The sequence below is a fragment of the Prenolepis imparis genome, unplaced genomic scaffold (genome assembly GCF_030444845.1).
Source record: "Prenolepis imparis isolate NDT839.2.m4 unplaced genomic scaffold, iyPreImpa1.0 SCAF_7, whole genome shotgun sequence".
Classification (NCBI taxonomy): Eukaryota; Metazoa; Arthropoda; class Insecta; order Hymenoptera; family Formicidae; genus Prenolepis; species Prenolepis imparis.
In genome coordinates, this window is record NW_028141165.1 from 7905698 (window position 1) to 7930211 (window position 24514).

Consider the following 24514-nt stretch of genomic DNA (forward strand, 5'->3'; position numbering starts at 1 on the left):
TAAAAAAAAGTGTAAAAATAACACAATGTATATCTATTTTTAATTTTACACAATAAATATGTTCCGCATTATTAGTGACAAGATTTATCTGTTAATATTTACAGAAAAAAATGTTAATTTTACTTTATAATATAAGTGGGGATGATAAAATGTAAAATTAACAATTTTTTTAGTTAATTTTTACATTAAAACTATGTTAATTTTACACAAAATTTATTTGAAGTTTATTTGAAGTTTACATTTATTTTATGTTAAAATATTAACACAATATTCATGTCACCATTTAACATATCCGTATTATGTTAAATTAACACAAAAATTTCTGTGGACCGTTTGGGACATGTAATATTTGTTAAATTTAACACAAATTTTTCAACTGTGTATTGTTCAATTAAAAAGCATTACAAATATTCATATATTATTAAAGAAAATAATGCGAGATCACATGATGGGAAAAAATGTTGAGTTCGTATAAAAATATTTGTTCGCGAACGCATTCTCCCACGCGAGATGCGTTCTCCATCGGAAGGAGCAATTATGAATGCAACAGAGAATGCAAATAGTACAATGAAAGGGCGCGAATGGCGACTACTGTAATACGCGCGCGCGCGCACACACACACACACACACATGCGATAACCATTCTTTGTTTACACGTCCGGCGCACCTGGCGCGGTAAACGTCAAAGCGATCTGCATTCGCGGATGCAGTAAAGCGCGAGCTACTCTCCTGCGCGGCGCGTGCAATTTAAATGTCTGAGTGAGCAATGTGCAACCACGTGGTCGCACCACGCCCGCTAATAAACTCGAAACAGTGCGACTGTCTCGCGTTAAGTATCCCCACAATAAACCGTCGATGACAACAATAGTGATTGTGAGTTGTTCTATACGATAATCGCGCTTCCTGCTCTGTCGCCTATTCTTCTCCATCTGATACGCTCTTAAATGAACGCGATATCCTCCAATTCAAATTATAAAATTATGAATTTAAATATAAATTTAAAGTATTAATTTAAATAATGAATAAATAGGTAATATATCAGATAATTGTATTAAATTATTTTTTTTTAATTTGATTGATTAATAAATGATTTGAATTAAATACAAAATAATAAATAAAATAAATTATGTATTATTGTATAATATATTAAATATTATATAAATAAAAAATCTTAAATTAAATATTAAATGTTAATTTCCAATAAAAATTGAGCGACATGTGGTTTATGAAATAGAGTCAAGACGTAATTATATTAAATGACAGTTCTCCATGATCACATAAAATTATAAAGCATTGTCTCACGTAAAATAATGTATCTACTATCTGTATCAAAAGCGTCTATTTGACTAATTACTAACACGTTTCACGTCGAAATTACATGTGTGTGTACTTTTGGAGAATTGCGCAATAACTGCGGTGCTAAACGCAGCGCGGCGAAAAAAAATATAGAGAAACAGACAGAATGCGATGCGAGAAAAGGAGCGCGACGAATAGGTAATCCACGATAATTGCATTCCGGAGATAATCGAGTACGTGCATTGTACGACAATCACGATGCATATACTTATGTGTGCGCGCGTGCACGTTCAAGGGTGAGAGCTTACAATCAGTAGTCTTAAAAAAGAACTTATGGGTTCCGTTCTCCTAGTGTACATATATAACAAGTGGTTTCTCAGGCCGATAAGGTAGCCCGAGAACCCAGGACTTCTCCACGCGAGAGTTATAAGAAGGCGATAATCTGTGACTCTCTCTATCGAAACGCTACACGTAATTTAGAGAGAGAAAGAGGCATATTTTTGACGCATTATTGGAGTAGTTTTCCTAAAGCTCGTAAGTTGTGGTCTTTTCGGTGTAACGCAAGATAACGAGATATCCAATGGTCATACAAAGTGAGATAAATATTCCGTAATCTCTTAGAATTCGAAAAAAAAAAAAAAAAAGATTTATGAGAACCGAGAAAATCTTTCCATTATTATACTTATTAATTTATATCTAGTAGTGAAAAAAAAGATACAGAGCTAAACCGGATGTTAAACGCAACGTTAAAAATATTGCTTTCCCTCGATAAATCGCAAACTTTTTTCTCAAGTAGAATATAACTGCTGGAAATTTATTTATGACTTCGATAAATATTAATAACCGATTCAACACAGTGATTCGAAAGAAAATGATAAGGACGCGCAGTCACGATCGTGTGATTATCCTCGATCGCGATCTGTTAATCACGGAGGTAACTAGCGTGAGCAACAAGCAACGCACGAGCATTAAATTCGATCTCTATTAGATCATTAGATTCAGCACTGGGATTCAATCTCTCGTTCGTAAAACGTATGTAGCAACGGATTAATGGACGTACTGCCTACGGTGGCTGGTTTACAGTGGCCGACTTACAGTTCTCTATACTTCTACAATCGCGTTTCTCCTTTAAAAGATCGAATCGAATGACAGTTGCGCCTACACGACATTCATACACATTTTGATTATTAATCATCCTGTCATTCAAATTCAAGAAGCCTTTTAATTCAATCATGACACGCTAATGGGTTATTGATAACTACCGCAAGGTACCTGAATAACGCGTAGTCTAAACGAGATACATCGCGTGCAAAGTAGGATTAACTCGATTTATGACAATCCGCGTGAAGTTAAGTGCTTGTTAACTTTTACTATTCATCGTCGACACTTGTGGGCAGTCGTGTTGTGGTAGTCGTTAGAATTTAAACGTTTACTGTCATTTCATTCATGTGCGCTCGACACTAGAACTTTTAGAAAAATCGATAATTACCCAATAAAAGCGTAGATTATTTTTATATATTTTTAAAAATAATTCTTTTAATAATTTTTATATGATTTTAAAATAATTCTTTTATCCTAAATGCAAAATATTTTTTAATAAACACTTATTAGTTTAAAATTTTAATTTGACACGGAAAAAAAATATTAGCCACCACAGCTAAATTTTAGCTGTCTCTATATTACGCCTGAAATTTAACTATGGTTCCTAATATTTTTTCTCCATGGATCAATTCGAAAAATAATGTTTTATGCAAGATATATTTCTGTAAGATTTCGTTAGTTCCGAAAAAGTTTCTTTCAGATGAATTCTACATTATTGCGCTGAATCACTACGCTCGGGGATTTAAACGTCGAATAAACCGTGCTCGGACCTCCCAGGCTGCAATTTAGAATTGATAGCTATGCAAATTGAACGCAGCACGCTTCGGCCAATCAACCCCTTTCTTGGAAGCGTGTCGTCCTCTGTCGAAGTGTTTCGCGGCTCTCGCGGAGCGAGGCGACATCGCCGCCCCGTGACAGGAAACGTTCTCTCCTCCTGCGCGAGTCCTTATCTTAATTGCACGGCCGACAAAGGATCTGATCTGCGAGCGTGACTGGCTCGTCCCTTTCAAGTGTCTGGTGTACTGTCAGCTCGCTGACGTCTTTACAACAAAGTATATAAAGCGCGCCCGGGGAAGACACGTTGCAAATCGTTGAATTAAACTCACCGTCGACCGCGTATTTTCCTGTCCGGCCGCTTCCGCGTCGACGACTTTTGTCACGGACGCAGCCCCCATCTCTCAGAGCTAACTGTATCAATAAATAACCGTCTGTAAATTAATACCACACCGTGTCCGAGTGGTCCGAGACGGAAGGGACGAGCATTAATTGAGATAATACTCTAATCCTTACGAAATACGACGATGAAACGTTAGTAAAACTCGTAAGCACGTGTTTTTATAATTAATGTAAAATTAATAGTTCTTGATTACACAAAAAATATCTTGGACACAAGAAAGAAAGTAATCATTGTTTGTTTGACAATTATGAATTAAATGTTATTGATTAATATATTACATCAGCAAAATGCTGATTTTTCGCACGTAAAAATTATGTAATACGAATTTGATTTGTTCTCGAGTAAAAACAAAGTTTTTTTTAATCCGCTATCAAGAGTCAAGTGATTACCATCACTTTCTAAAGCGAGATATTCATAAGAGTGATTTGTATGGCGGTGAAAAAGCCGATTCTCTGCGAAAAGTGCGCCGCTGACTTTCTAAGTAACATAAATCTCCATCGCGCGATAATTTATTACGATTTCGTACAAAATGCAATTATTGAAATTAGGTGATTTAAAGGGTCAAAAGGATGAATACCTTCTCCATTCTATCCCATTAATATCAATTAATATCGATTGGTTTATTCGAAATTTCTTTTCTAATAATAAAATAATTTTTATTCGTAACAAGATTTTTGCGAATCTACATAATTATAAAAATCAAATATATCAGCACTTATAACCAAGATAAAGCACAATGGAAAAATGCCAGATAATATTTGACATTTTTATATGATCTTTTTAAATGTATTCTTATATTTATTGCCTCAAAAAATTGATTATATCGAAACCGAAGAAAATGTTATGTTCGAATAGTTAAGAGATTTATTTTTGAAATATTATTTATAGCGCGAAGTCGATATATTTATGTTCAATATAATGGTTAGCGAAGAACTAACAGATTTATGAGTCAAAGAACCAGATAAATTTCACCCGGAATATCAGTTATTATGGAGAAAATACGACTTAAAACACCATTTATCAACGAGATATGTTACGAGCCATTGAACAAGCTTTACAAAATATATATTGAATAAATAAATAAATTTAACTAGAGAAAATTAAATTTGATGCAGAATTAATGTAAATTATTTCTATTTTTGTGAAGTGAAACTCTACAAAATTCGTGCAAGCAGCAAAATTTCTTTTTAATTGCATAAGACAGTTATGTCTAATAATTTTTAAATGTTAATTTAAAAAGTTATTAAAAATTTATTTTTTTTGAATGTTAATCACCTATATGTACAATAATATAATAAGAAATTTAAAATAAATTTATTCAAGAATTAAAGTTTCAGATAATGCTTTCAGGCTTCAAATTGCCACCTATTCGATTTACTTATTTCTTGACATAGATTTTAATGCAGTGAATAATGTCCAATTTATGAGCCAGCTAGATATCGCGCATTGCACACCGATTTTATTTTTATGTAATTGCTACAATCTAGTTTAGCCGACAAGGTTGATAGTATTATATATAATTAACATGGATATTACTAAACAACGAGTCTTTCAAGCGGAAACAGAATTTCCAAGAATATCTTGGTAGAGGAATCGAATTGTATAACAATGTTGATGTGAATATAATATATCATGCATAAAATAACTTCCATTATCAATTTCTAATAAACACAAAGATCCACAATGAAAATTTTACTTTCTAAAGCAAATCAATTATTTGGAAAAAGTGCTATAACAAAATGTTTAGTCGCGCGGAATTAAATAAAAAAAATTGTTTGTTGTATTTTTATGATTAAAGAGATGATTATAATGCATAATTAGTCATCAAAATGGTTCGGATACTTTTTTAAAAATAATTAGAAGATAAATTTTCTTAATAAATATAGGATATATTCGTAGAATTGATCAAATTATGTAATTATACAATTATTTTATAAAATAATATGTCATATTGTTTTACATATTAATATATCGATTATTTTATATATCGATATGCTAAAAATCAGAAGAATCTTAATTTTAGACAGATCTATGCCAGGTTCGAACCATCCCTTATTTTTTTCAGATTCCTTTTTTTATCGCTGTTATTCTCCGAATTCTAAGATACGAACTGACCACAGTGCAAAGAACACGTGTCTATATAATGATTTCTGAATAGAATTTTAGCCTGTCTGTCCCTTTTCGATTTTTTTCCGTTTAACTTATGTTAGGCAGAAGAGACGACGCAGAAAGTTCCGCTTGTGAGCAGTAACTTATTGTTAGACTAAGCTGATTTGAAGTATATTTATTGTATAAACGCAAACTATCGCATACAATGTATGTAAATTGCATTCGTATGGATTATTTCCGATTAAATAACAATCGCTGTAATACTAACAATTATGCATCCTGCATCCGGGATATATAATTGCCACGTACTTATTATACAATCAGCATTTAATAATTGACCATCGATAATCTTGTTTAAAAAAATAAAAATAAGCGAATTAAAAAGACAAGGAAAAATTTATTTAATTTTTTTAACGTTCTAGATTTTTGTTCGCAATTTTGTTAAGTTTTTTTTTCTATATATTCTTCTTTATGTCATACATATATTCTTTTTTTTTATTTTTGTATATATTCTTGTCCTCACAATTTTAGAGAAATAATATCCCTCGATTTATCATTAATTTTTTTCAAAAGGCAGAGTGTATTTTTTCACGAAGCGAAAGAAAAAAGGAATTAAAACAGAGGATATTGTGGTCTCTCTGATCATATAGTCATATAGTCGACATGCGGGACGAATGAAGGAAAAAAGTAGATACTATCTCTGTCCAGAGAGGCTGCCTTAAACAACCTTGGCCTTAGCCTTAGAACCAGCTACTATCGCACTTAACGCAAACCGTCGACTTTCACGCAAGTATACGTCGGCGTTTCTGGCGAAGCAACAAAAAACGACTCGCAAGCAGCGAAGCGGGATGAAATGCACGTGGAGGCGCTAATAAGGGAGTACCGCATTAATCGCAGTACACAAGAATGCATCCATGCGAGAGCTTCCCGAGATTCCTCTCCAGACAGGAACGGTGCCGACATCAATTTATATATTTCGTGAATTACATCATATTATACATATGGATTCATAAATCAAGAATATTCGGATCTTGATTATCAGTTTTTTTTTTAATAAAATTTTATCTGAAAGAAATTTATCCGAAAAAATTTATTTTGAAAATGCCTATCTATAGTATAATATGATTTTGAAATGTTTTGCAAGTTTAAAAAAATAAAAATAAAATAAAAATTATAAATAATAGAAATAAAATAAAAATAATAAAATAAAAAAATAAAAATATGTTTCTGGATTTTTCTGCTTCTCAAATATATTAGCTATTTGATGAGAAAGCTGATTTCAATGAGAAAATAAAATGACAAAGCATCGGATCACGCATGATACTTTGTAACCACCGCAATGTTCTCTCAGGTATTGTGCAAGCAAGCTCTTATTATAGTTATCTTTCGGCGGCCTGTTTCCGGTTCTTGGTGGCGCCCTGAGGCAGCGGAAAAAAAACAAGGGCGATAAAGGCGAGCGAGCGCGAGCGAGTAGGCGCCCCCCCGATTTGAAAGGTGCAATTTTCGGACGAGTGGGCGGTCGCGAGACCACGAAATCGAGGAACAAGTTGAACGACCGAGAGACGAGAGATCGAAACGCGCAACGAATGGACATTTTTATTCCGCTGCCATTCGGCTCCTCCGGTTCGAGGCTCGCGCGAATGAGTCACGCGAAAAGGTGCTTCGCGATGAGAGATGCTTTGTTGACTGCGTTCGATTTTACAATCGACCGTGTTTCTTTGTAAGAACTCTCGGTCGCGAAAATAATAGCAAGATGTAAATTTTCAGGTACAGAAAACATCATGCTTATTTCAGTTATTTAATATTTAGGTTGCTTATTTTAGTTATTATATAAAATATCAAGAAATTTAAAAAATATAAATATAGAATGTAAATATTTGCTCTTTAAATTAAACAAAAATTAAATAAAAATTAAATTAATTTTTGTTTAAATTAAAAAAAGCTACAAATACAGGATGTTTATTCAAATCTTGTAAAAAAATTCCTTGAGAATTCTCTGATCTTCCAAGTATTTTCGTTTAAAATATTTCAGATAAAATAATAAAATTTGTTTTTTTAGATATAGCTTTTTAAAATAAGTATTTTTATTGTATGCGCTTTCTAATATTTTCTATTTATACGATTGCACGTTATCAAGAGTGCAGCAGTTTTTCTAGCATTTAATATTGATTTATTAATTATAAAATTAATTTGGAAGAATAAAATTATCAAAGGGACAATTCCCTGAATCTTAATCAAATACCCTGAAAATACTATAGTTTTCAAAGTTTTTGTCGAGAGTATCTGAAATATATCAATAAAGAATTATGTTGTGTATTAATATCCTTGAAATTTTCGGCTCTATTTTATTTAAAAAATATAAAGAAAATTATCCTAGCTTTTTTCATCATTTTTTTCAGAAATCATAATCCCCCAAGTTCGTCTTTCTCTTCAATTTCTTGGCTTCAGTAAAATTGAGAAAATTGAAATATTCCCTGATAATCATAAATTATTTATTCCCTGTTAATTATAGATAATTTATTCGCGCATTATGTCACGACATTGCTCGAAACATAATTCCAGTGAAGCTTAGAGAGGTATACGTGATTACTCAGTATGATAAATGTTTCAACATCTCCTACTTAAGTATTCAATACGAGTAAGAATACACGGCGCAAAAGTCGTACACATCTCTCTGCGTAAAGGACGATGCAATTATGTTCTTTGCCGGGCGCGCTTTGTGATCACGCGTCGAATTCGGGAGAAATGATTACGCGCGCGTTTGCCACACGCGGAAGTTAACATTTATACGCACGGAACGCTTAAGGCGTGTGAAATACCGAGTATCTTAACACGCTCGAAAGCGCATCTTGCAGATGCAAGAAATTTCGTATATAGCGAAAGAACGGGAGGAACGTTAGCGTCGATCGCCGATGCTGCCGATCGTTTTCGTGTAATTCGACGGTCATTACCGTCGTAACATCCAATTTGGCATCTCTCGGGTTATCGATTTTACGCATTCTCGCACGTGAACCCCAACGGTGTTGTTTGCGTGTTTAATCCTGATTCGCCAACACTTGTTTTGATATCGAAAACGGATCGAGAAATTTATTGACGCGTGAAGAAGAATAAAAACCAATGTCGAGTGAAGAGACGGAATAATTCTTTATCGAAAAAAATATTTCAATAATAAATATTAAAAAGTTATAATAAACGAAAGAGTTTTCTAAAAAAATCTTTTTTTAAATAAATTTAAACAATAAAATAAGTTTAAAAATAAATTTCTTTAACAATAAATTTGTCTTCTAAAGAGATTCATATCATGCAATAAAATTGATATCTCATTCCCTTAGCAGAAAAAATTAAAAAATCTTTTTTAATAATATATTCTTCATAAAAAAAATTTTCGATAGTGAATATTAAAAAGTTATAATAATCAAAAGAATTTTCTAGTAACATTTTTTAAAAATAAATTAGTCTTTAAATTTCAAAAGTAAGCGGAGATTCATATCGCGCGATAATATTGATACCCCATTTCTTTGTCAGAAAAAAAAGAAATAAGGAATCTTTTTTTTTCCAAATTAACATTCTTATCGTAAAAAAGACCGCGACTATTATCGTTAATGCTAAATTTATATTCCGGGCGATTTGCATCAATCACGCGCGGGCATCCTTTTAAGGCGATTCTTGAACGATTACTCGACCAGTTATCTGCATCTTGTCGATCGCTATCGACGCTTCGTCGATGAGCTCGCCGCGTGTCCTCGGGACGATTTGTAGTCTGTTAAAACTTCGGCTGCCGTTTTTTACGGGGAATACGAGCAGATAACCCATCTCACCTCATCGTTCGGCTATCATCATTCGCGTATATTTACAGCAAAATTGCGTGAGGCGTCTCCGCTCTGAAATTCCGCAGTTTAAAAATAACGAGCGACGCATTATTATGAAATCCGCGCGAATCATCGCATTTCTCGCCTCGATTAACGCACTTGAGAATTCGTCAATTGTGTTATGAAATAATCTTGGATATCTAGAGTTCCGGACGCGCGAGGAAGCTCGCAGCATCCGCAGCATCTGGCAAGACTTCCTGTCGTGCGACTGGGCCTATTTACGAAACGAGCTAGCAAGTTTTACACGCCATCCCTTTATTCCGCTATCTTTCACTTCCGACTCGGGTGAATAAAACACGTGACACTTGACGAATAATTATTGCAGCATACTTTTCTATAATTGACACGTGAAAAGCTTCAAAAATGGATGCACACAGAATCTGAAAGTGCATTTACTTTTACTACGCGATATTTCTTTGATATCTTTTTTGTGTAACATACCGATATAAATTATTATGATACGGATCAAAATATTTTAATACACTTTGAAAGAAAGTAATAATATAGCATAAGCACTAATATAATATTTAAAAAATATAAAACTAATAATATATAATATTAAAAATATAAATTATTTTTTCAGATATTATCTGAAAAATTAATTTATATATTATATATTAGATGAGATCTTAGATAATTAATATATACTGATCGTATCAGAATATTCTTCAAAAGAGAGAGAGAGAGAGCATGTGTGTGTGTATGTGTGCCTCTTTGATCTTTTTAGGAATATTCTTCAAAGATGCTACTAGATAAGATTTGACGTTCGGAAGTAAATAAGTATACGGCAACTGTGTCGCGAATCGCGATATAAATAGCCTCTCTTTACAGACCCGAATTTTGCCAGCTTAATGCGACATTGCAATCGGAGGCAGTCACCGGACGAAGCTGTCAAGTTCCACCGCTATGAATCATGCCTATTACTATTCCGGCTTTAAGATACTTCTAGTTATGAATTTCTGGATCACGTTTGCAAATCTGAGAGCCTCTGTAAAACCGTAACACAATTCGTCACTCAAATATCGGTTCTTTGAAATATTTACTTTAATAATTACTTTGTCGCTAAATTTATTTAATAAATACATATATTAATCTTGTCATTATTTTTCTCTTAGATTCTTTTGTATCTTATCCTTTTGTGAATCATAAAATTGACCAAACTGTTAAAATTCAAAATTCAAAAATTAAACATTTTTATTAGAAAATTGATCTGCTATTATAGACAGATTTAAAAAAATTATATTTAACGCACTGTATAAATTAATTGCTTAAATCAATATTTTTATTGCGGGATAATCTTAAATATTAAGTACTCTCAAAGTTACATTCGGAATATAAAGATTCTGATTAAAGATTCGTGCGGTAGAAACGATCAAGCTGAAGATCTCATGGTTAGCCTCATAAACAAAGATCACGTTCTTCTCTTTAAACGATATAGGGCACCGTGCAAATGTCAACAAAATCGAGACCAATCCTCGAAATTATCCTCGAGATTTCAAGTCAATTCGTTCTCGAGATGAAATCCATTAGGCGACGATACTGGTTATGGGACCGGGGAAAAAGAATAAGATGTTACGCTCTCACCACCATAAAGAGGAATTACACGACTCATAAACTCGCCAGGAGGTGACAAATGTCATATATTATCCGAGCTGCGAGGATATGAAGACTAGATATACCATAATCGGCTGGACTCGATATGTGCATTTTTACATCTCCTTGCTTCATGCTCTGTATCAGTAAAAGGCTTTTTACTTAAATCTTCTTTATATATAAGTGCGTCCACCGATTAAATTAACTGTTTTTATCTTTCATCTGCGATATATGGATGTATATATTTTATATATATGTTAGTAAGAGTTGAGATATAATCGTGAAAGTTTTTTGAAATTTTGGCGAAACAAACTTAATTTCAATAATTCGATCAATTTGATAATCTAGATATGAAATATTAAAACAAAAATAATAAAATAAAAATAACGTTTTCAACAAGGAAATTAAACACCATAAAAACCCTTGAAAGACAAACAGTTGTCCAATTCACATTATATGTCTATGAATGAAAAAGAGTATCACAAAGATAGTTTCGTCTGCCCTTTGTTTCCGGAAGATGCTTCTGTTGCGAGAAAAAAAGAGGGAGCGAAGAATGCGTCGTAAACTCTTCTCGAAAAAACTTTTATATCCATTCATGCCGACACGTAAACATTAATGTTCATTCATACGTAGCGCTTGGCCTTATGACGTATTGTGTTACTTAATCATTCATTCAGTGACGCATGCACAAACTACCCTAGTGTCTCTGCTCCCTCCCTCCTCTCTCTCTCATTCTTTCTCTTTTTTTCTCTAGATCCAGCACTATCACAATGTGTTCGGCACTTTTAATGTTTTTCATTAATCACGCTTATTCATGACTGCGTCGCCTCCGCGATTTGATTAAGCGACGTAATGCACGTCGTAAAACTCGATTGAAATACAACGGGGGGGATACATGCGCGCGATTGACGTAGGTGGAAATGTCGATATTCTCGAGAGCGAAGACCTGTTGCGAACAGCGATGCCTCTATCATCATCCATCCTCCGATTAAATATTCCGAAATTAAGAACAAAAGATACCGTCAATAATATTACATTAAATTTATTAATATTACGTATTATATTATCATATTATATTAATAAAATATATTATCATATATTTTATTAATATAATAATTGAAATTATATTCAGAATTTTTTACAAGCAATATTATCCTTACGAAATTGTTATTAAAATAAATTAATGTCATAGTATAAAAGCGGCGTTTCTTTTGTCGATTTTGCATACGCAAGCTTAGATATTTTCTAAATATCATGAATCATCGATTCGTTGAATGCAAAGTTAGAAATAGAACGGTATCTTTCACGAGTTCGCGGCTTCCTTAGATATATTACTGCACATTATAGCGTATGAAGTCGTACTATATCAACGCGAACGTCCATTCATTTTATCATGCCCACGTGGGCAGATCATGTTGTACCGGTAATGATCGTGATTTCGTATCCGCCCTACAATTTTGGCCGCAAAAATATCTACCGTCATTCATGATTTATTTATTAAGCTGACACTTAATTAATTCAAATTTCGCTGATCATGTTTCATTAATAATCGGGCTTTTAATTACAAATTTGCTACTCCTGTGAACTTGGCACACCATACTTAAAAATTTTAAAGTTTTTTTTAGAGTTCTGGCATTCTTTTGAATAGTTCTAGAGTTCTACGTAAGTATTTTAAATAGTTCCGATGATTAAATACAAAAAAATCAAATTGGATGCCAAGTTCACAGGAGTAAATTTGCTGCATTATCCGAATATGCATCACTGCAAACAAATTTTTACAAACTGAGATTTAAGATTAAATTACGAATTTTACTTAATCAAATGGATAATTAAAATTTTTCTCTATAACTTTCCTAGATTCCTTATACCTTTTATAAATTGTAGATACGACACTGCCATCAAATCACAATATCAAACTCTATGTCATAAATAAATATCTCTTTGTGAAATTATTAAGTATATTAAGATTTCCAATAAATTTAGTTCGATTTATCCAATTCCGAGAATCGATAATCGCGTAACATAATCGTCATTAATACGAATATCCTCTTATTAACTCGCGACGTAATTTTGTTATCCGATTTCTCTCGTAAAGCAATCAACATCAATACAAGAGATGCGATAATGAACGAGCTTCGTCGTCTTGAAACGGAAATAATCGCCGTTCGATCGAGTAGCGACCGAAAGAGGATTGTCGGCGGACACGTTTGTACTAATTTCGTCCACACCAATTAAGACTCGCGGCGAACATCAACGACTCGTCGTCGATAATTGATACGTCTCTCCCGAATGCTTTATACAGACATATTCAATGAAAAAGCAGAAGCGCCTTAAAATATCCGAGGTGAAATATGGATATGTCATTAATATTCAGAAAAGATTCGATGCTTTTGTAACAAAAGATGTGACACTATTTAAATCAAAATTGATACATTTAATTAATCGAATATCGACGAATTTCTATATTAATATCAAAATTCAAAATTAATTCTTCAATCTATATAAATATATAATAAATCTATAATAAAATCTATAATAAATATAAAATAAATACGGAACATGAGTTCAAAATAGATCGCGCTTGATCTCGAAGACTTTCGATTTTTAGAGCAAAGAAATTCTTTCTCATCGAGAAATGTAGATCGAGCAATTAATAGTGATGGGCTCTTGATAGCCTCGAAGGTCATGAATCGTAGTTCAAGGGAATCGCCTTTGTTACGGTCTTGCATTCCTTTAAGGGCCCCCGATCTGTTCGCGGCCACGTGGTCTGACAGAACCCTCGGTACTCCGGGCACGCACACGTCGGCAATGTTACTTTGCATGTGTCCTGTCCAATCTGGCATTTAAACAGGAACAAAACGAGAACCGCGCGCGGAACGAGAATGAGATTATTTCGAGAACGGCGCAGTGTGTGATTTCGGGCGTCGCGTTGGCTACGAAAAGCGCCAGGTGCGCTACGTAAAGCCCACCGTTTATGTCGTTACTGACGTATTTCGGAACATCAAAGTGATTGACGTCTGCTGTTGCGAACCAATTCTCGAGATCGATACTGAATCTGAACGAAATAAAAAGCTAAATCAATGTTTTTGGCCAAAATATTAAATAAAAAGATATGACTTTTAATTTTAAAGAATTAAATATTTTGAATTTTAATATTAATAGAAATTCGTCGATATTCGTCGATTAATTAAATGCACTAATTTTGATTTAAATAATGTCACACTGTTACAAGTATCGAATTTTTTCTGAATATTTAATAGATATCATGGATGTGTGATATATCCATATTTCGTCTCAGATATTTTACTTTAAATGAAAATTAGTATACATATTGTATATAATTCATAGCTTGTAATATTATAATTAATAAATTATATCAATTAATGACTCGATATATTCTAAATATTTTTTAAAATTAATAATGTTTAATAAAAATGCATCGAAAGGCACTATGAAATAAGTATTATATATTTCTCGCGAAAAGTTAATTTAAACTGAATAAAGATTATTTTTCATCGCAAAAAATATGTTATGACAATCACGGATAAGATCACGGATGGATCGAGACAGATTTCCAATGTCGTCGCATCGATATATTATCGGTTCCCTTTAAATTTCCCCGTTAAATGTTCTTTAAGATAAACGTTGATCGCATCGTAGCGGCTGTTAAAGCCGAAACACCCGCCTCTTCGGATCTCGCGAACAACGAGCATTCACGTCGATCCATCGGAGCGAACGATTAAACCCGCCCCTTTCTCCGAAACTAATTAAATTAATGATCTCCCCTCGGGCGAATCTTCGCCGTTTAGATAGAGTCCGGTTACCGCCATCCATCGCCTCGACAACTCGAGGGTACCGCAAAACGATCTTTATCCCTTTATCTTCATCCGATTCAGCCAGTCGCTTCATTATCGTTCCTCTCGCGTGACATTATTCGAAAATCGCACGTGAAGTAATTGCATAATGTCTGTGTATTCGAGTTATCATCAATATTGACGGCGCCAAATGTTAAGCAACATCGCGAAATTACCGGATACTAATTTTAAGATATACTGTATATGTGAAATTGATGAGATAAGTTGCACAAAATATCGTTTTTTCCTATACTTAAGCATACAAAATATTCATTAATATTTTTCTAAAATGTACAAAAATTTTGTCTCATTAGAGGTATACGAATATTTTATTAAGAAAGTTACAAAATAAACTGCATAAAAGTTTACGGAACAAACATTTTATGTGCGTAAAATATAGTTATAACATTCTATAGAGTTTCTGAAAGACCCAAACACGTGAACAAAGTTGCATAGCAATGCGACGCATAGAATAAAGTGCGTTTCGTAAGGATTGCGTGTGCAATATCGCTTTAGGTGGTTTAATCATTATGCACAAACAGGAAACGAGACTCGATGAGGAAAGACATGATATAGTGAGCATTAATTTTCGCGATAAAAATTATATCTTTATGACAGATATTATCTATTGTCAGTTATATATTTGTATGTATAATTGTAGAAATTACAAGATTTTAACGTTTTATTTTATTAAAGGAATTAATGGGTCAACTAACGAGACAAAGATTTTATTAATTCTTTTAATTTTGTTTTACATTACACGAGCTTTTTTGCTTTTCATTTCTATTTTATTTTATATTTTATAGAAATTATAATAAAATCATAAATTCATTTATCAATGACTAAATTGTCAAATAATTAAATAAATTGTTAAGTTTACGATTTTATTATATAACTTCTATAAAATATAAAATAAAATGTTAAAATCATAATTTCTACAATTTTCTGTAATGTAAATAAAGAAATCTTTATATACATTTTTTTTAGATATATTTCGTATGCCTGAAATTTCATTTTTTCCTACAGCAGTGTATGAATAAAACAAAAATGACTATTTCCATCCGGCAAACCCGATACGACTATAAATATGCAACAAGTTGTAAGATGCAACGCGATAGCTTAAGCATTATGCAATATATTGTATGCTACATGCGCGTGTGTGTAATAGGAGAGAGAAGAATACCATTTCGCAATATTCCGGAATGGAATTTCACCGTTCTTTTGCCGGTGTGCAAGAGCCGATCGACCGGATTGCAGAAACAGGAAGCGACACACAACGAGCGGGTTGGCGCGAACGAGCCGCTCCATCTCGATATCTCAAAGATCCGATCGGAGGCGGCTCGTTCGTCCACCCGACTACACGTTCAATCGATCGATCCGTCTTGTATCGGGGGACAGCCGATGGCAAACGTTAATTATCGCGCATTATTTTTATTTATCCATGCGAGATCGCCGTAAAGTTATTATCGCGTAAGCGTCATTAAAAATGTGTTTCTCGCGCGATTTTTTCTCTTGGAAGGACCGAAAAGGGACTTACTTAAAATTCAAGAGGAAGAAAAAAGGAAAAAATTCAAAGATCAACAAGCGAGGAGAGAGATAAAAATGAAGAGCAACAGCGTGAATGAAACAAAGGATGAAAGCGTCTGCTAAAGTTAATTATTGTTAATGACTGTTAATTAACTTGTAAACGACTCAATGGACGTATTTCCAGGGAACGTCATTGAAACTCAATGGACAATTTAGAACAACATGATACATTGTCGTATCAAGGAATCTCAGACATGTCTCTTCTAAATCTTCGCGTTAATGATACGATCAAAATAACAGCAAAAAGCTAAATTTAATTAATGCTCTTAGAAGCACATAAAATCTTTTCGTATTTCATCTTTTAATTTTTATAAAAATAATTTTACAATTATTTTTAAATTTACGCGTTAATAAAAAAGATACTTTATATATATGGATGAAAAAAATGATAAAATGATTAGAATTAACTTATCTCTTAAAATGTTTTCATTTTATTATTTTTTTTCATCCATATACATAAAGTATCTTTTTTATTAACGCAAGAATATAAAAACAATTACAAAATTATTTTTATAAAAATTAGGAAAATTATCGAAAAATAAAAAAAGATACTTAAAAAAAATTGTTACAGCTTAAAAAAATTTTCAACTATCAAAGACTTAACAAAATTCTTCAGTAGCGCTATATATTGTGTCAGATATTTATTTATACGCGTTTACGAATAAATTCTCCGCGCGAAAAGTCAGCTAATAAATTACATTAAATTACACCAGCCGGAAACGTTTTAAATGTATCCTCTTCGCGTTCTCTCTTTCTCTTTCTCCACACATTTCTCTTATCCCTCCAATATTTTTGTTGCTCATCGTTGGAGCGCGCACGTTCCACGCGCGATATCGCCGTATGAAAGAATCGATATCCCCGGGAGAATGCCTTTGATCGTCCTCGAGTAACGAGTAAAAGGGTTGCGTTAACACTCGCGATGCGTCCTATGTGCGGTGGATTCAACACGGCCGTCGTCGTGTCGCTAAATATAAAGCAAAGAGTCACCTCATCTTCGGGAGGAAGTGGAGGGAAAAGGAGAAGAAGACTGCGGAATGTCCTGACATTTAATATTCTCGTGGCAGACGTACGTTTTACGAGGTCACACGCGGGATTTGTCGGAATTTTCGACAATATTTTAAAAGACCACACACGAGAAGCACACCGCATCTCTGTGTGAGACACGACGACGTCGTTGCGCCGGAAATCACAGCCGAGATTTACGGAAACGAAACTTACGCGACTTATATCGCGAGGAGAAACGTGAGAAGTATCGCGTTGCGCGAGATTTAATCTCGTCGGGAAAATATCGTCAAAGTGTGTGCGGCATCGCAGAGGAGTCGTTAGACTCGCGAAAATTGCGTGAATACTCTTGAGAGTGTAATGTGAAGCAATATTTAATATTGTATCGATAATTAACTTGCGTGTCAATGCAAGGAAATATTTTGCAGATACTACTAATAAAATTTAATTATCTAAATATATAAATAAATTATATACAAATAATATAAATATACAGAGAGAATTTTCTCTTAGAATTTACCCTGAAAATCATGGTAATCGTGAGACAATATGATATGGAAAGAATTTTATCTCTGATTAATATTTATCACAAAAAAATAATATCTATCACAATAAAATATAAAATATGTTTGATTAATTTTACTATGCAGTTTAGTAAAATTATTCAAACATGTTTTATATTTTATTGTGATAAATATTATTATTTTTATTGTGATAAATATTAATCAGAGAAATTCTCATAAAATTCTTTCCATATCATATTGTCCCACGATTACCATGATTTTCAGGGTAAATTCTAAGAGAAAATTCTCTCCATGTATAAGTAAATGTGAAAATATATAAATATATAAATATATAAATATAAAATATAAACACATTGTCGACATTCAAAAAAAAAAGATAATTACTTATATATTTAAATTATCATAAATTGTATTGGAGATTTTTTCATGCTTTCTTTACGGCTTAAAATTTCTAATAATTTATATCTTTACATAAATATTTCTATGTAAAGTATAATCAATTTTCTGAAAAATGACTTGCTTCCAGTAACAAAATTCAAATGATGAAATGTTTAGGAAACTATTATATCGATTTACATAATGTTCAATGTATGGATAAACGGTTGTAATTTAAATGCGTAAAGTTTCTGTGTTATACAAATCCAAGTGTTAATGTCGGCGAAGATATCGTAATCTAAATAAAAAGAAAACTAAAATATCGCGCAAAGTATGTCATAAAATTCGAAATTTACACACTTGAGATAATTATACGTTGATACTGACTTGTGATTTGTAATATATAGTATTCCATTCAATTTTTCTACATATCATATCAATATCAATATTATGTAAATATGAAATACTAAATTTTAAGGGATATTATCATGTTTAACATCAGTATCGCAAGTTTTGTTCACATTTAAATTCTAGAGAGCATCGACAGTATATAAAATACGCACAACACGCTCGAAATCTTACAAACAGATAGAAACACGATTATTTTGCGATCTGAAATTTCTTCATGCGATAAGGTTTGACCGGAAAAAAAGAAGCAAGCTCGCGCAGAAACTGCGCACATTGTTTTGGGCTTATTCTCAGAAAAACACAAAACATCGCCGAGAAAATATATCCTCACTTCAATAACAATATAAATCTAATTTTATATAATTCGAGGCTGATTATTTAATTTACAAAAACTTCAAAATAATTTTGAATTATACTAAACATTATTAAATAAGTGATAAGTAATAATTTAATTATAATACATTTTATTTTTAATTATATAATCTAATTATAAGACCTAGACATTTTGGAACAGCATTATATTTCCAAATAAAAAAATGTTTTTAATGTGGTAAAAAATAAATCAATATAATATATAAAATAGAGTTATATAAACTAGACAATTATTAAACTGAAATTTAAATTGTCTCCAAAGAATAATTAAGAAAATGTGGCTGCATAAAAATTTGTCGAACAAATCTGTCAAACTCGAATTGACGTATAAACTTTTCAATCCATGTTCAATGGAATTTCTAAACAATAGTATCGTAAAGGACGTAAAGACAACATGGAATGATATGTAGTGGTGGAAAGCAGGTAGAAACTAACCTTGTTTGAAGCTGTGCCGAAATCCACGTGCCGCTTGGACGATGTTCAGGTCGCAGAGGACCAAGAAAAAAGCGACAACGAGGAGGCGCCGTAACGTCACGTTGCCCTTCTTCATGGCGGTGGTCATGGTCCACGAAAATTCCCGCAGTTCCTCGATACGATCGAACAAAGGCGACCATTGACAAAGACACTCACATAGTCCGCGGATCCCTCAATGGGCGAAAGAGAGCAAAATTCCGCGAATCGCTCGTTATCTCGCCTCCTCTCTCCGTCATTCATCGAAAAAACGCACGCGAAATTCCGGATACGCACTTTATCGCATCGTCGTTCTATCGTCTCGATCGAGAGAGAGTCTCAAACAACGCGATGTGTCAATCACTATTTAATTACTGGAAAAATTATACCATCACGTGGCGAATCGACTCGCGCTTCTCCTCTTTCCGTGGGGTGAACTTTTCGAAACGACGAACGTTGCATTCGCCGCCATTAACAGACCTTCGGAGAATCTTCGATGTCACATATATATATATCACTGCACCACTTTCCCCATCGAAAAACGCGCGATTCCTTTGTGTGCACGTTAACCGATTCCGAGGAGGTTCGAGAAGCAACGATTATTGTGACGCACGCTATTTTTTTTCGCGAAATATACCCGGCGAAAATCTCACGAAATCTCAATCGCGAACTTTTCTCACTCGCGTGAACTTGGCGTCGAAACGAACCAACTTGTCGCTCGTGTCTCAAATCCGCGAGATCGAGCGGGGTTTTATGGTGCGAATTTTGCACGTGTTTACTTGTTGCTTCTTCGACGAGAAAATAAGTTGGCACGTGCGTTTTACGTATTTATGACGAACTAAAGCACTATAATCCGCGACGGGCACTTGGATTTTACAGCTACGAAGGTAAAAACACACGAAACTGATAATGAGATTTCTTCCGAAACGAGAAATATTGCGGGAGAGAGAGGGAGAAATTCGCGGACAAACGACGCTGCGACCTAACCGAAACGAACGTCGCGAGCGAACTGAACGAAGGAAGCGCCGAAGTCACCACCGAGCGAGCGAGATTCCCCTTCCTCTTCCCTCGACTAGCGCGCAACGTGTTGTGTAGATATAGATATATAGGTGAAAAAACAATACTACTACTGCGCGACTGTCTCGGTGGTGCTTTTCTGAGAATAAGCCCAATATAATGTGCGAGAGCTAGCTTCTTTTTTTTTTCGAAGAAACTTTATCGCACGGAGAAACTTCAGATCGCAAAATAATCGTGTTTCTATCTGTTTGTAAGATTTCGAGCGTGTTGTCTCCGCATTTTATATTACTGTCGATTCTTTCTACAATTTTAAACGTGAAGAAAATTTGCATTCTAAAGCTTTCTTTAATGATATATTTTTATTTAATCCTACATTTTTATTTAATCTTATATTTTTATTTAATCTAGTATGTTTTATTTATTAGATTTAATATAATTTATTTTATCTCGTACACTATATACATTCTTTCTTTTAGAAATTTGTTTATGATGCACGATATATAGATTTTTTACATTGTCAGTTTTCATAAATGATAATACTGAAGGAGAGCTCCGTCTTCTTCGATTTTGCCGAAACTTTACAATATTGTATATTTTGTGCGTAAAACACGAATCTGTAAATTAAAATTGTCGCTCCTAAGTAGGAAAAAAGTTACAGTAGATTCCGAAGAGAAAAGCCGGATTTTAATTTACAGATTTGTGTTTTGCGCACAAAAATACACAATGTTATAAACGTGCTACATTGACAATGAGTCTCGACACGATATCCGGTCATTACTTGGGCGTATATTTTTATTAAATATTTTTTCGGTTATGCGTCCTGAATCTATCATATTCTCATAAAACCACCGCGCTCCCCGCCATGAACTGCCATTTATTATTATAATAGAGTATCTTTCAATTAGCAGAGGTGGCGGCAACTTTCTTTAAACCCCGACTCTCAGTGCAACAATCATATAAATGCAATAATCATATTAACCGCATTATAAGCCGATATAGCTTATTATTCGCAACATTCTCGTTGCAAAAATTTAAAATTTAATAATACACTGAATAATACAGGTTTGCAGAAACGCAGCCAGAAATATGTAAAAAGGCCTATGTAATACTATGTATACACTAGTAAAAAATAATGATAAAAATACACTCTCCTTCTCTTCCTCTCAAAGGGAGAAAGAATCTCTCCAAAGAAATATCAAGTATTTTAATATTTATGAATATCATAGATTAAATAATCTTTACTTGGTTTTAATTTAAACTAAATTTTATTTTTAATAAATTTTATTAAAGTCAAGTTATCGATAAACTTGCATAAATAAATTTGGAGAAAAGGTAAAATTAGCGCATTATAAAAATAGATATAATTCAATCATTAACGCGCGTTTTATTAAATTAATTGGAATGTGTTATAAAATAACTATTAAGCATTTCTTATTTTTGATTTATGTTTATAACATCTGCACGTTGAAAGAAATCTCTTTAATGATACACATTCAAAAAGTAAACACATATATACAATAATTTATCTTAGTTCATTCATTTCAAGATAATGAATTTATATAATAATATATATACATATAAGTATATATTAATATGGTAAATTTCTATATTAACGTCATCACTTTCGATTTGCTTTAAAATTTATATGAAGCTTCTTTTTAGTTTACAATTAAGATTTATGATATTTTCAAGCCGGGCAAACAATATATTATCTTTGAAAAAAATCGTGTCAAATGGCGTTTTTTCCTAAAAACAACATATTGTTTGCCCAGCTTAAAACATCATATAGGTGTATCTTTGTAGACCAAAAAGAAGCTTTCTATAAATTTTGAAGCAAATTAGAGGTGATGAATGTTAGTATAGAAATGTACCTTTCGAGTATATAAAAGCATTTACGATTCCAAAAATAATGCTTTTCCCAGGGATTATCGCTGTCGTTCAAATCTATCAAACATAAGTGGCAATAAAAGCAAGATCTAAATTTCCTATGGAATAAAAGCCCGCCTCTGCTAATTGTTTCTTAGGATAATATTTCGTTCGAGACTATGATGCAAAACTTTCAAGATGAGCTTGATAAAAGCGATATTTTTAGGATGTTTACTACATGGAATGCAGTAACGTAAGAATATTAAGAACAATACTGAGGTCTCAAATGCTTTCATATTTCGTTTGTTTTTCGTAATTTGCAACAACATAAAAAAACTGTTAACATTAAGTATAATTTATTCATTTATTTCACAGTATCAATATCTGCAGAATAAGAATTAGTGTTTTATTATCGCTATGTAAGAATGTTTAAAATTTTATGCAAAAAAAGAGTAAAATTTCCCACAAAACATCAATGTATACGGCGCTGTAAGTCTACTGCATTATAGTAAATTCCTTCGCTTCTATTTATTTTTCTTTTCTGGGAATATATAATTTCGGAATATATATATCAAGAGAAGAATATCTGCAGGAGTTTTGTCATAAAGAGACAAAATGTTTGTGTTTCGTAATAGATGGATTTTGAGATTGTACAAATTGAGCTATTTCTATAGTTGCTTAATTGCTTAAATACTTTTTCTGTCCGCATAATTAATAAAATTAATGCGCAAGTATAATATAATGCAAACTAGCTCTATAATGCGAAATAGTTCAGATTTGTATACAAGTTAAATTTTCAATTAATAATATCATGTTTCAATTTTATTTTTTATTTATCTTGTTTCTAACATCAACCTTTTGTTAACTAATTGTGTGCGATCAACCTGTCAATAACAGTTTCATATTGACATAGAAATTGATCGAATAAATATTATAAATTATAAAATATTCGTAATATAAATTTATCGTTTAAGTATGAATTAAAATAATGAATTGTGTGTTCAATAGTTTTAATAGTTTACTGATAAAAGATCGACATTACTCTTTTTTCGTTACTCCGAGATTGAGCAATTATCTTTATAAATTTGATATTATAAAAAAGAGCAGCACTTTTGGACGATTTAGTAAAAGATTTGGCTTATCAACCATAAAGCAATACTCATATACATATATTCAAGATAAAATCAGTAACAAAATAAAAAAAATAAAAATAGCAATAAAGTGTTACTCAGAACAAGAATATATATACATCATTTTATCATATAATTTCTTAAATCTTTTTTAATATAAAGTTGACGTATAACTTCTTAACTCTTTTTTCGGAGTTGCGCTCTAGTTAATTTCTGGTTTTGGATTAATCTAATACATATAATGTACATACAGATAATTTATATGTATATGTATACATGCAACACACTCACCGATACGATGTGTAGCAGCGGAGCTCTATAGTACAAAGCGTTGATCTATGACAAACAAAAAATATATAAATTATATATAAAATAGTTTTCAAAATAATTCATATTTAAAATAGTCCATAATGCGGAATGAAACTTTTATTCTTACCGTAAAATATATTTAAGAAAATAACGTATAAAAATTATTAAATTTTTAATTATGTTTTAGATATAAATTTATACAAAATATAATAAAATTTTATTTTTAAAAAGTAATTTTCCGATAAATAAAAATTTTTTAAAAGTTCTGATAATCAGGCTTGGAGCATTAATAGTTATTAATAGAACTAGAAAAAACGTCAAATCCGCATGGCTCTATCTATTATAGTTTCCGAAATATCGATTTTTTTCACTTTTTCCCACTTTTACGTCGGGCCAGAAATTTTAAGTCGACCTGTCATACGAAAATTTGCGATAACTTTTTATCAATCTTAGCGCTTCGAGGATTAATAGTTTT

At 32.5% G+C, this 24514-nt stretch overlaps 1 protein-coding gene across 2 annotated transcripts in view; it reads right to left on the reverse strand.

The window, feature by feature from the left end:
- Wb (wing blister) overlaps window positions 1-20714 on the reverse strand; it is a 197696-nt gene extending 176982 nt beyond the window's left edge. For both annotated transcript variants that reach the window (XM_083041632.1, XM_083041631.1), the window contains exon 1: window positions 19703-20714. In XM_083041632.1, the coding sequence (XP_082897758.1) occupies window positions 19703-19829 (127 nt within the window). In that variant the 5' untranslated portion in view covers window positions 19830-20714. The remainder of the gene's footprint in view (window positions 1-19702) is intronic.
- Between the last annotated feature and the right edge of the window lie 3800 nt (window positions 20715-24514).